The sequence below is a fragment of the Lineus longissimus genome, chromosome 2 (genome assembly GCF_910592395.1).
Source record: "Lineus longissimus chromosome 2, tnLinLong1.2, whole genome shotgun sequence".
Taxonomy (NCBI): Eukaryota; Metazoa; Nemertea; class Pilidiophora; order Heteronemertea; family Lineidae; genus Lineus; species Lineus longissimus.
This window is the reverse complement of record NC_088309.1, coordinates 10553061-10568021: the sequence shown is the minus strand read 5'-3', so window position 1 is coordinate 10568021 and position 14961 is coordinate 10553061. Positions and strand designations below refer to the sequence as shown.

The 14961-nt window shown below is 39.5% G+C and overlaps 2 protein-coding genes across 6 annotated transcripts; both read right to left on the bottom strand.

Annotated features, from left to right (window-relative positions):
* Positions 1-392: 392 nt before the first annotated feature.
* On the bottom strand, positions 393-5889 carry LOC135482605 (bis(5'-nucleosyl)-tetraphosphatase PrpE [asymmetrical]-like). 2 transcript variants are annotated; one of them, XM_064762787.1, is made up of 2 exons: positions 5647-5889; positions 393-4227 (listed from the first exon to the last, which is right to left on the bottom strand). In XM_064762787.1, exon 2 carries the CDS (start codon positions 4207-4209, stop codon positions 3352-3354), a length of 858 nt encoding a protein of 285 aa, XP_064618857.1. In that variant the 5' UTR covers positions 4210-4227; positions 5647-5889; the 3' UTR covers positions 393-3351. The 2 variants fall into 2 exon arrangements, with proteins under 2 accessions (XP_064618857.1, XP_064618856.1); XM_064762786.1 differs by having other exon boundaries at positions 5727-5889.
* Positions 5890-8543: 2654 nt separating this feature from the next.
* Positions 8544-14871, bottom strand: LOC135482603 (B-cell CLL/lymphoma 7 protein family member A-like). Of its 4 annotated transcripts, none has more exons than XM_064762782.1 (9): positions 14713-14871; positions 14521-14579; positions 13391-13413; positions 12939-12968; positions 11468-11561; positions 10822-10929; positions 10126-10293; positions 9738-9791; positions 8544-9363 (listed from the first exon to the last, which is right to left on the bottom strand). In XM_064762782.1, the coding sequence occupies exons 1-9, from the start codon at positions 14802-14804 to the stop codon at positions 9263-9265; spliced, it is 729 nt and encodes a 242-aa protein (XP_064618852.1). In that variant the 5' UTR covers positions 14805-14871; the 3' UTR covers positions 8544-9262. The 4 variants fall into 4 exon arrangements, with proteins under 4 accessions (XP_064618852.1, XP_064618853.1, XP_064618854.1 ...); XM_064762783.1 differs by having other exon boundaries at positions 11474-11561; XM_064762784.1 differs by lacking the exon at positions 12939-12968.
* Between the last annotated feature and the right edge of the window lie 90 nt (positions 14872-14961).

Here is a 14961-nt window from a genome sequence, read left to right as displayed (position 1 = left end):
GACTGTCGTGGTACTGGTAAATGTTCATCCAGGTGACTTCCAATCTTCCATGAGGAAACACTCGATGAGGACGCAGGACATGGCAATGTTGGGGCAATCCCCTTGGAGAGGACCTAAGGGAAATGACCAGTCTCAACTTCTTTTTAGCTTGTCCATCATAGGGTGATTTGATTTGAGGTTTCCTGCTTCATTCTTAATTTATATCATTCAATTCTGCAGGTTGTGACTGTATGCCTTTGAGGTTCCTGCCCGACACATTCTGGTCATCGGTGTCCACCAAGTGAAACTTGCAGGATAAACAATAGAGAAACATCGAGTGATTGTCAAAATGTCATAACAGATGGAAAACAATTTTTTTCAAATCAGATTCTATTTTAATCAATTAAACCACAACAAATTTTACTTTAAAAACAACACACAGTGAATATCAAAAGAAATTCATCACACTACCACTGGTCCCTAAAAGATCTGAGTTTTAAGCTGCACAACACATAATTAGAAGATATACTGGTTATAGCACAAGGCATGCAAGACCTATCATGTACATGTATACTCCAACCTCCAATTGACTGGAAGGGATACATGAAGTATACACTATCTAGTGCAGTCTTGGCCTCTATGCCAAGCTGCCATCACTAAGGCAGCAAAGCATGACTGGGGTTCAAGAGAGGACAATCCCATCCTTGTACTGACTTGAAACCCAATCGTCACTTATCAACTAAAGTTACAAAAATTTCAAACTCACAGTGGCAAATCACACTGAAGACTCCTGTATGGGCCACAATAGATCAAGCAGAATCTTTTGTAATTTGTAAAACTGGACAAGCGAAATGGTGAAATGAGTGCATTTCACCCCTCAAAAATTAGTTTGAAAAAAGAATTGGATGAGTCAGTTGTGGCCCGTAACTGGTGAATAGGTTGGCCACCGTGAAGACGAAAAGAGGAGAAAAACACCAAATGAAGGCATTTCATATTTGAAAACAAAGTACAATGTATTATGCTATATACCTGCACCCTTTGTATTCAAAATGCCCGCGGTGACGATCTACACTACATGGAGACAGTTCAGCTTCAACCATGAAAAGTTTTGATACGTGATGTATGTCATCCTCTCGCAAACAGAGGGAGTAATGACGTACGTATCCAGTGAAATGGCCCGATATTGTCAGGATGGATGTGTGGCTGTCAGTCCAACATGCTGAATGACCTTGACCTCATTAACTCCTGCCATACATATCAAGAACATGTACATGTAGCAATATTAAGACGACATAGAAAAATAAATTAAACCAATCTGATGTTTAGATATTCAGCACACTCGTCTCCGTCATATCCCTTGCTGTTGGATGACACGTTTTTAAAGTATATTCTGAAACTCCAAAGACATCATGATTGAAAGAGTATTTACAAATCTTAAAAACAGTAATAGCATTGGTTATATAGTGCAAGTGATGAGACTAGTAGAGTACGGTGGGAGAGGATGATTAGATGTTCCCAACAAAAGATGCCTCACAACTGACTGTCATACCTCCAAATGGCCAATGAATTTGTGGTTGCAGCAGTGGAGCCATCTATCATCGAGGCATGAATTGAAATTCCTTGTCACACAATCATCCAGTTACTCTAGTTAAGTATGCACTTACGCTGCAATGTTTAAAAAAACATGAAATATCTGAATAAATAACATTGGTCAACGATAAAGAAGAACGTCGATCTTACCCTGTTTAAGTGAACAAAGATTCAAACTACAGTAGAACCTCTCTATTGAGGACACCCTCAGGACTGACAAGTGCTGTCCTTAATAGAGAGGTGTCCTGATTAGAGGTCAAATTAAATGGAAACACCCAATTTGGGACCAAAACTAGTGTCCTTAATAGAGAGGGTTTCCTTAATAGAGAGGTGTTTGCTAAGGGAGGTTTTTCTGTATTCTAAAATCATTAACTTCCTTGGGGTTGCTGTTCGTGTGGGTTTTATGATCATGAAAACAGACCACATGAATAGAATTGTTACAACCAATCGAACTTGTAAAAAACTACCTGGTACACCAAAAAAACAACAACTCAGTTTACAGATTGGCTTCAAAACAGAACTTTTAAGACCAAGAACATATTGTGCATTTTGTCCCCTTAGTCAGAATATTTCATCCAACCCTCCTGTAGAGTAATCGTTGCACCCAAGCAGGATTATAAGGCAACTTCTTGTGACCGCTATCTGAATTTGATAAGTAGAATTTTATTGTCAGATCATTTATAAAAATATAAGCACATGTCCAAGTTGACCTTTCCCTATTCTCAAACTTTGGTTCAATTCATTTTATTTCATTTCACCCCTAGCTCCCACCAGATTGAAGGATACTCTTTTAGCCAACACAGATTCCCACCGAGTGTCTGAGCCACTAATCCATTATGCATGCGCTATGTGACTAAAAACACACAGAATATTATATCGTTATACTTGTTATGATACTTGTAGAATATTGCCCATTGAACAGACCCACAATGTAGTGTTACATTACATAGCAACATTACTAATATGAACTGGAAGCACTTCATCACAAGAAGTCAACAATCATCATCAATCAGAAGTTATTTAAAAAAATGTTGAGCAAAGTGTAAATTTATGCATTATCACTTGGTACCATTTATTCTTGGTATTATCTGGACTAGTCAATAATGATCTTATAGTACCCGGGTAGTCAATACATGTCGTATAATTCTCAGCACTCCACCATGATATGGTGTAATTAACTTGGTCTGTTCTCACAGACCACAGAACTGTTAATAAATAAAACAACTTTTGTGTGCCAACTGCCACGTAGCAAAATTTCTATTTCAATATCAATTTGTATTTTTGCTACATGGCAATCAAAAGGCAGAACAAAAATCTAAATTTGATACAATATATATCTATACATTCAAAATGAATAACAAACAACACACCAGAAATGTGATTCTCCAAATTGAAGAATTTCAGAGGTCACAAAAACGTTGATCTTGACGGTTACCAGAGGTAGTGATGACGTGTTTGAAGCCTTGTTTTCTTTGTTAAAGAGAATCAATTAACGGGTAGCTAAACAGACGATTCCCCAGCCGACCCCCATGTTTCGTCGCCAGTGTGATTCGACCTGGGTAGCTAATTTTCATGCGAGTTTTCCCCTGTTTGATGTCATGGAATAAGCCCCCTCCCCCCCCCCTCTGTGTTTGCTGCCCTCTTTCACAATGTCCTGGCCGGGATTCATCTATACCAGGGAGGCATTTTGAAATCACCCTTTCCTGGAACTGGAGGCCACACCAAAAGTCCAGTTGCCAATGCAAAAGGGCCATTTCGAAATATCTTTGGGTATTTAGCTACTTATACTTTCCAGTATGTGTTCCTGGCATCAACACTTATAAATTCACCTTGGCGTCGACCAGCAACAAATTTTCCAGTCATTTTTTTCCCATACACACAGCCTGTATCCAAGCCAGTTGCGAAATCCCACTGCTGTAGTCCGTGCCTCGCATCATGGCCAAAATACACATGATACGGACCACGCCACAATTTTGCCCATGGCTGGTCTTCATCTTCTTTCACTGTGGCAGGACTAGGTGCTAGAGTTCCATTTTTTGAGTGTATACTCCGCATGTATGTCAAGACAAATCGATTTTGTTCCTCCAACGGTACACCTGGGAACACTCCAGCATGCACAATGACAGTCTTAACGCTTGGGATTGATATAGAGTAAGGAAGGTCAAGGAGAACTTCGATATCATCTGCAGTCAAGCCTTCCATCCACAGATTCTTAGTCATAAAAGGTATACCGTTTACTTTGTCGGTGTACCGTAGTATACACTTGTCATCCTGATTACCCCTTACTGCCAAAATGCCTGCATGCTTCATATAGCGTAATGTCTCGACATTAAGTGGACCTTTCATTACTATATCACCACAGAGAATCACTATGGCACCGTCTCTTACTACACCATCTTCTAACAAGTCGCACTTAACCAGTAAATCTTTTAACTCTTCAAGGCAGCCGTGAACATCACCGATTATGAGGACTTCCTTTCCTTCACATTCTGCATCCGTGATTACTCGGTGCATCACTTTAGGATCACGGAAAGGCATCGGCTCATCCTTAAGCAAGTCAATAATAATGTCTTTTTTTTTCACCGGAAGAGACTTGTTTCGTTTTGCTTCAATATAGCTAAGTACTCCGTAAGTTGTCATCTTGGCGTTCTGATTTACCTGCAAGTGCAAGATGAATGACATCAACAAATTTAAAACAATATTCATTAGTGCACAGAGTTCGTCTTGGTATTTGTTGAGGGAACATAACAATAATTTGTCCAGCTGCAGTATCATCATTCAAAAGTACACTTTCTACATCACCCAATAGACTAATCTTACGGATACTTTTCCAACTTTTCAATTTGTGGGCAGCCAATGTCAAAGTGCGATACATTATACAGTGGGTGAGTTTAAAGTAGGTGTTGGTGTTAGTGTTGGCGATTAGTGTTAGTGTCAGTGTTAATTTCAACCTCTGAGAACTCGGTGTCGTGTCACACCGGTGCTGGTGTTAGTGTTACACCGGTGTTAGTGTTACTGTTAGTGTCAAGAGTGGCCATCGTCCGTTCTTTTCCACCACGTATTGAACGTTAATTGAATCGCATGACTTCCCTGGTCTACCGCAGTAGTAAGCGTCCCCAGCGTGGTCTGGGTGTTGAATCCTGATGACGACACCATCAATGTACAAAATGACGTTGAGGTCATTTCCATGAGTGTCCTTTAGTGGTGAGGACAAAGCCTGAAATTCGGCAGGTTGTGGCAGACGGATGTGTTGCTGAGCTATTTCTTGCATGTAGTCGGCAACTTCATGGGTATATTTCAGAGCAGTGCAGGTTGCTACCCCATGAGTATAAGCATGCTGCCTATAATAGCCTCCTGACGCCAGGTATGACAGAAAAATGTCAATTCGCCGCTGGGATGAATTGAAAGAGGCCCCACCTTGTCCATGGGCCAAGATGTGGTGATGAAATTCAGTTGATAGCACCTGTATTTCATTATCTGTTAACCGCAAGTGTTTCTCTGCAGGCTCTGTAGATAAAGCAGCTCGTCTCACATGATTTGGTCCTCGATTCGGTCCCAAAATCCCTGCTACAACTTGTTGAAATGGTACAAATATCATTTTCTCTTTTCTGATCCAAGATGGCTGCTAACACCAGTTGAGAGCTGTAGACTCTGGTCGGGTGTTATCCCTAAGGCTTTAGTGTTAGTGCAATGGAAAATGCCTTGAAATTCTGGCCACGATAACACCGAGTAGAAATTAAGTCTGGTGTTAGTGTGACACTAACACTTTCTGGAACACCAAACACTGACTTTAAACTGAGATTAGCTGACACTCAGTGTTGACACTGAGCAGTTTATTTCTGGTGTAATCTTAGGGGTTAGTGTTAACACCCGGTGATAACACCTACTTTAAAACTCACCCAGTGAGTATACAGGGCCACGGACAGGGCCGGGTCAGCCCTTTGAAAGAAATATATAAAACACATACAATGCACAAACCCACAAAGATATAAATACTGTCATAAAAAAGTTGAAATGAATGTTGCTTGAAAGATTTTCCATGAATCCATCCATGATCCATACGAGGTGTTAACCTACCTGTGACTGTGCAGTGCATGTATGATGTAGGCCCCTACATCATTCATGACATGCAAGGGATTTGAAGGGAAAAAAGGTACCTTTTTAGCAGTCTTAAATGGGAGAAATTATTGTCCAACTTCGAGGTCGCCTGCTAAAGAACACTGTCAACAAGTTGATAAGGCATGTAACCAACTACATTGTTTTACGAGTGTCACTCGTGCGTGATTTTGATATGAGTCACTATCTTCTTTCTTCACAAAATCTTTTCATCTGAGAAGACAATTTCTCCTCTGCTACTTTTCCAAGTTCGTGGTAAATGTGATGCGGTTGCCGAAATAGTTCTCCATAGTTTATTCAAAGTAACACAAATTTTGGACATTTTGAGCCAATTCTTGGTCAGAACAGTTCTGTTGATTTAATTTTGTCACCTAACAATTGTTTTCTGGGACATTTGATAAATACTATGGTAAAACGGCACCTTCACGCAATGAAGTGCTGTCAGAGATATTTCAGCTGAGCAGATTATCGGAGATTGTGTTGTTGTTATCGTCGTCGGGTACTATCAGTCATCTCGGCCGTATCCGCCGCGCAGTGGAGGACGATGACGTCATCACACAATCGTCTGCCAGGTGGTAAATTCACTGGGCGGGAACTTCAAAATTTCTCCTCAAAAACTTCGATTTTACGTTTCTTTTCGCAATTATAGACTTCTTTGGGCAGTACGTTGATAAATAAGATATCATAGCTCAAACATACATAGATTTTGACCCGCATTTTCACCTTTGATGCAGTATTTCATGATTTTTGTGCAGTGCGCAAAAAAATGTCATGGCGCCCGCATTTTTGACAAATGGGCGTTCATCTCATCCAAAAAAATGTCGATTGGGAGTTCCAGCATCCTAGTCGAGTTGTCTGATTCAGATATTTGTGTTCTATTCGTATTTCTACGTCTAATGGCATACAAATTTATGCTAGTTATAATAGTTTGGTTTCTTTTTCAGTTGTTGTCCAATATTGGTGCTGCATCTGTCACATAGCCCAAGGGAAACCATCACAGGATGCTCGGAGACACTTCAAACCGCGCATCGGGAACACCTGCTTTGAACAGTAGCTGATGAAATAATCAACACCTTTTTGCAAATGTGTAATGAATTGTTAGCCTTTTGTCCTTGTCCTGAATATTCCAATTTGGTTTAGTGAACTGACTAGTGACTGGTTTGTTTTCTGTTTTAAAAGCCATGCAATATGTCACATAAGCACCTTCCTGAGATCGTTGATTTGGGTCTACTGAATGTATTGAAATAATCAACACCTTTTCACAAATGTAATGAATTGTTAGCATTTTGGTGTAACTCTATATAACTGTCAGGTGATTGCGCTCTGAACTGGTGACACTCTGATTGGTCGGAAAGTGTCAATAGGGTCCATTCCTTTTGCCAAAATTTGAGACCCGATTGCCCCTTTGTTAGCACCTGAGAGATGGTGACCTCAAAGGGGCAGGACGGTGGTTACGCCTATTGCGAATGGATACTACAATCGGTCGAGTCGGGGGTGGGTGGAGGCTATTTGGAAACCATTGCACGATCCTGAATCTGCGGTGGGTTGGTACCCCACGCTACGCAAGGAGAAGGTTTCCTTGTAAAACTTGATTCACGTGAATAGGCAGAAATGAGAAAAGATGAGAAGATGCGAATTGCCGCCCTGTGGATATGTCCGTTGATCAGCTAGTGCCAACCCGGTCACTGTCTCCTTAGTCACCATGCCTCGGTCAATGAGCAGGCAAAGCACCCAATGGCTCCGTCGGGAGTACATCGTCAACTTCAGCCTGTAGTCAAACCGGTACGCACAAATATCTTAGCTACTAGTGATGGACGTTGAGCTTCTCATCAGGGTAATACAGTACCACTGTATACAATGAACCCATTTGCTTCTCATCGGGGTAATACAGTACCACTGTATACAATGACCCCATTTTTGTTGGATTCGTTTTCACTGAGGAGTGGTCAATAATGAAAAGTTCAGGCTAGTCTGTCATCAGTTCAGAGAGTGATTACCTGACAGTTATGTGGAGTTCCCCCAAAACTGTTAACTCTTTCATGCTGTTTGTGAATTAGCGTTGCTTGTTATGCATAACATTCATTGGGCTTTTGTCTTTAGAAAGATTTGAAGCCGTGAGAAAAAGCACTGATCACTTGTAGATTGTGAAATTTGTGTTCCTTCTTTTGTCCTTGGCAAAAGTTGGTGAGAAGTTCTCAGAAATTCGCCTTTACTTGAGATTGTATCATCCCAGTTTCAACTTTGTAGTTTCAGCTCTGGATGTGAATTAGTGCGCTTTATTCATTATTTGTATTTATTAGAATAAAAATTGTACTATCCATTGTCATTTGGTTTGCTTAAGTGTATGGCGTAACATTGCAGGATTGGAGCTGCAAAAGAAATAAAATTATAAGGCCTCATTTCAAGCCAAATGCTTTGCAAGGACAGCATTGTCTCTGTGTCTCTGATGGAGTCAACAGTCCAAGAAATAATTTCTTTGACTGCCTGGCACTCCAGAGAAACTGCCTCATACTGTGGGTTTTTGCCTTGCAATTTTGGATGTAGAATGCCCAAAAAATGTATGCTCCACTCCTGAATTGATTATGAATAGGTGTTTTTTATGGCTCTGCCAAAGACCTGATAATGTCAGTTGTCTGCCAAGATGTTTGACCTTTCAAGAAATCTGCCAAATTTTTTGTTGTGCATCGAACCCAGGAAACATGGAACCCAAAATGCATAAAACATCTATAGATCAGGGACACATAGAACTGGGGACCTTAGATCTCAACACACAAAAAATTGACGACCTGAAAACACTTCTGAATCTGGCATGGCCATAAAGATAAGATGAGATATTTTCAGACAAAATAAGATCTTTGAATATTTTCATTTATTACATTTTTCTTGTCACAATATAAGCTGTAGCCAAGAATATGAGACATTTGATTGCCTCATATCACCTATTAGCTGTTGTCTGTAAATACTAGGTTACCGGTACAGGAACAGACAATTTTTATATCGAATATGCCCTAACCATCTTAAAAAGAAGACAATATTCATAAATGCTCAAAACCACTGCATTTTAAGGAGAACCACTCATTTCAGTTCCGGGTATTAGTTGTTGAATGTCAAAGCAAGAATGGGCCTACTCTATGCTTACAGTTAAAAAAAAGATAATTAAGACCCCCCAATTAACAGCCAATTTCCCTGAAGACAAAAAACAAACAAAGATTCAGAACTGAAAGAGATTCAAAGAAAAACACAACAACCAGACAATTACTAACATAACAAATAAAACTTAGGTTACGTGGTTATACTGAACATAAGTTACCCGGTATTCATAATAATCAGGAACCCACAGAATCAAGAACAATAGCTAATTTCACCATTCTATTGAACTTCTTGAAAGTGACATCTTATCAAATCCCAGGTCAGCTGAAATCCAACTATGCTCCATCAGGGGCTATCATGGTATTACATGGACAAAAGTGGTTTGTTCCCTTAACAGGTCAGCTCGTTAAAAACAATAAGTTACAAAAGTTCATTAATGACTAAGGAAGTCCTCCATGAATACAATAAGATTCTAGGTACTTTGTCTTCAACTCGAGCTATTCGAATTTTCTTTGGATGACGACTCTGTCCGTGATTTCTTTGTTGGTGGTTCACTACTCTCTCTTTCAAGAACAGGTGGGCCAGAATCTGTAAGAATAACGAAACAGATTATGCAATAGCTAAAACTCTTAAGAGCAATAGACTAATTTATCAGCACTTTAATTGAACAGAATTTAAATCTCAATCTACCAAGAAAGAAGTGCACCTTCTTAAACAGTCGTTTTCCTTGAATTAAAGCTTTACAGTAGAAGTATACCAATTCTGTCTTCATAACAATCCGTCCTTATCAGTTACTTGAGATGATATTGGAGTTCAGAAACCACATTTCAGTAAACACCATTCTGAGATTAGTTCACGGGCCTCGGTGGACGTGCCAGAATCTATATTCTGACACATTCAAGGTTCTCGTTTCAATTCTTGACTTCATCAGGTGATGTCAGTTCATCAGTTTGAAAACACACCTCGACTATCCCTGTTCATATTCTTCTTTTGTTCTTCACCAATCAAACTCATCGCTGGAAAACAAAAGACATGTACAGTGCAAAACAGAGCCCAGAACCATTTAAGAAACTCTTCCCTCATTCTGGGTATCATGATCAGAAATCATTTCAACATCAATTCTCTTCATGAATTATATGTAATACAGTGCTTGACGATGGATTCAAAGGTCAACACTATCGATAAGAACAGACAGATCAAAATTACACATCAAATTTGCAAAGTTTATACATAAGGATGCCCTATTCTGACGACACCTAATGCTGCTAGAAAGAAGACTTGTCTTTCGCAATAACTGGCACACACTCGATACAGTTTTGGGAAAAACATTACACAACACGCTCCACCTACCTAATCGCATGTCGGGGTTAGCGTCGTTCGTGTCATCAGCATTTGAGCCGTGGTTGGAGACAGTGGCAGGGAAGGACATGTTCGAGTCCTCGTAGTTGCTGTAGTTCTCTGACGACAGGTTTGAATCTTGCGAGTTCAAGTTACTGTCTTCATTGAATGTTTGTGGAGCTGGAAAAGAAGGATGGAAAAAATCAGGAACTGTATGAAGATTGTTATTTTTTTAATAACAGGAAGCAAATCAGACGACCACTGTTCTCTTTAACCCACTTTCCGATGTGGCCATCGGTTCCAGAGGGTTTCCGCTACATGTAGTTAGAATTGATAGTTTAACTTGAAAAACTGGATAATGCCATCTTTAACATGCCTTCTCCAACATCTCAGAGTTATGACTCAGGTGCACAGATGGACAAAGAAATTAAATGTAAAAAAAGCTAATGACAAACAAATATAGCCACTATAAAAATGCAATGAGAAAACGGATTGAAGGACACTAAAACGAGGTTCTCCGAAGCAAATCTCTGTGCTGAAGTTTTTGAAGGATTAATCTGCATCTGGAACTTATACATAGCTGCAAGGTATTCAGTTTTTGATGTGTGATGTGGATGAAACTGATGCAAGGCGACGAAGCAGTGCCAAGATTATCTTTCTGACGAGTATAAGCAATCCGCAGTGAAACTAAAGCTACAGAAAGCACACCTATTGTACGAGGCTGCTTGGTAGAGCTGATCATCGAGTTGGAGTCGGCCACAGAGTTGCTATCTTCATTGCAGTCCTCTATCGAAACTTTTGAAGTGGACTTTGGCGCTGCAGGCAAAATGAAAGGCAGAAATATCATACAGGACAAATCAAAATAAGCAGTAGCTGTTTTCAGGGTGCATATACAGCAAACAATTAGTCAATCTGTTTCAAAATGAAAACAACAGTGTCCTAATTGTTTATGCGTAATGCTCATGAGGCTGACCATGGTCATCATCTCTCAGGATGCCTCACAATCATTTCTTGGAGCAAGTAAACCATGCGTTGATACATGTGATATTGATCATACGCAACTTACCACAAACCAAGCTGACACTTAAATATAACTGCAGTGCCAAGTGATGGGACAGGGTGCAATGCATTCTGATAAAGCGGACAAGTGTATTATTAAAGACATTTTACAGAAAACGATTCCCTGAACAAATGCATTAACTTGTTACACACACCATACTGCTTTCAAAAAGTTGAAATGCTATCATAGCAATAGATAATTACAGACATATGTTTAGCTGCCCACTACAAAAAAGCTTAACATTTCCGAGTAGTCCAAACCGGTTCCAGTACAATTAATACTATTGAAACTAACCCATACCTTCGCCGTTTTTCTCTTCAGCCTTTTCAGAGCCCTCCTCCTTCGCAACACGAGCTCCTTTGCGGAAGACTCCTTTCTTTCCAACACCCTGAAAAGTAGTTCACAAAAACAAAACTCACACATCTATCAGACTGATTCCACCACAACGCTTTGCCGTCAAAATGGAAGCAGACCCTTATAGTGACGCCAACAACATTCTTACAAGGTGTATTGCCTTTTTCAAAGTAAAGGGCTCACCCTCATTTTATTGCATTATACCATTAGGGCTTATTTTACTGTGATTGTGTTGCATCGGCGTCGTGCCAAACATCAGTCTTTCGCGCCCCAACTACATGTATCTCTCAGCCACGGCTGAATAGTCTAGAAGAAACTAAGATTCAGATTCAGGTCATCCATACTTGCTTCCCTGAATGTAGAAATGTGTATGCAAAAGGAGGAGCATGCGACTGACACTGGTTTTCAAGGATGGAACATCACAGACAAACTTTTGTATCTTTCAATTAAGTTGCCCAGCCACCTCACCATTTACACATGCAGAGATAGATCATCGATGAATATTTGACACATCTATTGATGAGGTAATCAAAATCGACCACAAAAATTATGTTTGTCACAGGAAAATTATCTGGGATGGTGAAATTTGAGATGTGAAATGCTCTTAATTTGGTAAACTAGTAAAAACTACAGGACTGGTGAAGTTTCGTTTCACACAATTTAGGACTACATCACTCTGCAACACTAATTTATGCAAGACAAAACAGTGAGTGAAGGGTACGGATTTGTTCATTCACCCTAGTTTTACTGGAAACAGATGTATATCTGCTGCTTTTAACTTGCCATTGATCAACAGTGACTGTTAGTAAACCTAGCATGAAACTGTCTCGAAGAGAACATATATGATAAAGTTATGAAATGACACACTTTTACGACAGCACAAGCAACTTGAGTGACACAGCAGGAAATTCGAAGTGAATCAATGTTCGTCAAGCTTGGTGAAGATAGCTGAATGATGATGAGTCGAATTGTTAAAAGACACTGAAGTAAGTGACTCCGAAAGCAATGAAATGTCAAACCCTACTCCACGATAAATCAAACTTTGTTTGAAAATTCTCAAGCACAAATTAAGAAAAGTCTAAAAAAGAGCAAATAATATCTGTACCAATAGTTTCACATATTGTTTGGAGTCATTTCATAGCTATCTATGACACCTCATATCTTTCATGGTCATGTGTAACTTATTACCCTGGCATGCTTCTACCACCAACCATAACTTGATAAGGATGGAGACATGCAGCAACATACATTTCATTGAAATCAGACACAGATTCTCCCCATCTGATATGACCCAGAACACATAAAGACGAATCTTTATTTATTCTTGAAATCATGGATGAAGGATGTGAGTGAGTAGACTTCTTGCAGATGATGACTGATTAAGAGAGATGAACATTCACGCTTAGTTTACCTTGAACTTCATAGCCCGGAAATTTGTTCGCTACAGAACAAACAGAGTGATAAAAACATAAAATATTCACTGTTTCAGAAAACTACATATTGCAGTGGTCAATTCAATGCTTTTCAGCACTGATGTCAGTACAGACAAGTCACAAGTGCTTGAATTCGATGAATACTGCTTTTGTTTAAAGCACCACTATACAAATGTTATACTGATTCAAAGTATAAACGAATCCCTGTTTTCTTCTCTTCAAGAGGAGTACTGGGTTTTCATGCACAATTTACACGATTCACAATCACACAACGACTAAGCAACGTTTTATTTCCAAAATAATGAAGAACAGAATTATTCAGTATTTGGAAATAACTCAAGATTTGTTTCCTGAAATAAGTGTGTTTGCACCTTTACAGGATATCAATTTGAAATGTTGAAATATTTATTTAGAAATTTCTCTAACATACCTGACTAGAATCTGGATTTGAAACTGAAAAGAAACATTTCAATTTATCGAAAAACTGCTGTAAAGTGTTGTTTTGATGAAATATTTGAGAAATGCACAACAGCCTACAGGTCAACTGTAATTTGTAAAAAGCCTTATGTTCTTCCTGTGTACCGTAGGTGTGTTACTACTTACTCGTGCCAGAGAGGTTGAGTTCTTTAAATCTACTTCAAAAACTGTTCCAATATATATATGTTTATTCGTACTACTTTCCGTTGTACAGATAACAAAAAATAAGGTGCAATAAGACAATACAGAGTTGGGTGCAAATACAAGTTTACGATAAGGCAAACAAAGTAAAAGGTAAGACTGAGAGTCGAACCCGAAAACCTCTCATTCTTGGAGATGATCCTGAATAAGTTACATTAGCATCTTGAACTATCACAATAAAACTAACACCAAAAACAATACTCCATCAAATCAACCTGTACACAAAAAGTTAAGAATCATGTCTATTTCCTCTTTTGTGAGAATATGATTACCTGCCTCCCGCATTTCAAGCAATTCCCTAACTTGGATGGCAACCCTATTATGCCCCAATCCCCAAAATTCCCTATTGATGTCCCTTAGCATTATACATTCATCAGGCAGCTGATCCCTATTCCAGTTGTACTTTTGTAACACCATAGTTAGACTTTTCCCCACTGATGAGACGCTCCCGGCAAATAATAATCCAACTGTAACCTTTACGAGTGTATTTCCTGATTTCGCAGTCCTTTGATGAATTTTACAAACCTTTTCTCCAATTGAGTTTGAACGCTACAGTCCTTTATAATGGCTGGTAACAGGTCATTATGAGTGCGATATGGCAAACACAAAATCTGACGAATACATTTACGCCATGCAATATACAATTCTTCCATGTATGGTTTTGAACAATCTAGCAACTGGTAACCATACAGCGGCATACAAAAGCCAATACAATAGCCAGCGACCATGTAGCCACTGGCAAGCAAGGCTCCCTTCTTCCCTTCTCATGGCGGGGATTCTTCTACTACTGAGGTGGTGCAAATCCCAACTGGTGAGGTGACACTGCAGCGCAGGCTGGCACCTCAAAACTACAAATGATCATTAACTTTTCTCTAGTCCTACCTGGAACCCATTTGAATATCCTCATGGTGGTATCACCAATTGTGATCCATTTCTTCTCCCTGTAAACAAAAGAGAGAGTAGTGAACCTCCAGCCAATTGCTAAGTTAGGGTACTGGCGAAATTATGTTACCCATTTTACACTACGAACACAAAGCCGGCAGTTTTTGGCACGGCATAACAAAGAGATCGTACCAGGTGCGAACTTTGTCTATTGCATTTATGACTCTTTTGATATCTTCCTTTGCTCTGCTTCTCGTTTCTGCTCGAACAGCCCGCGACATCATGTTGAATTTGTAGAAAAAAACAAATAAATAAATAATTTATTTCATCGAAAATAAAGCGGAAGTGCAATCGACCAATTTTCACTGTCGCAAAATCCAGTCTTGCCCAATGCAAACCGTGCGAATAAAGTCAGCACTACGAAATGGACGCGGGAAGATA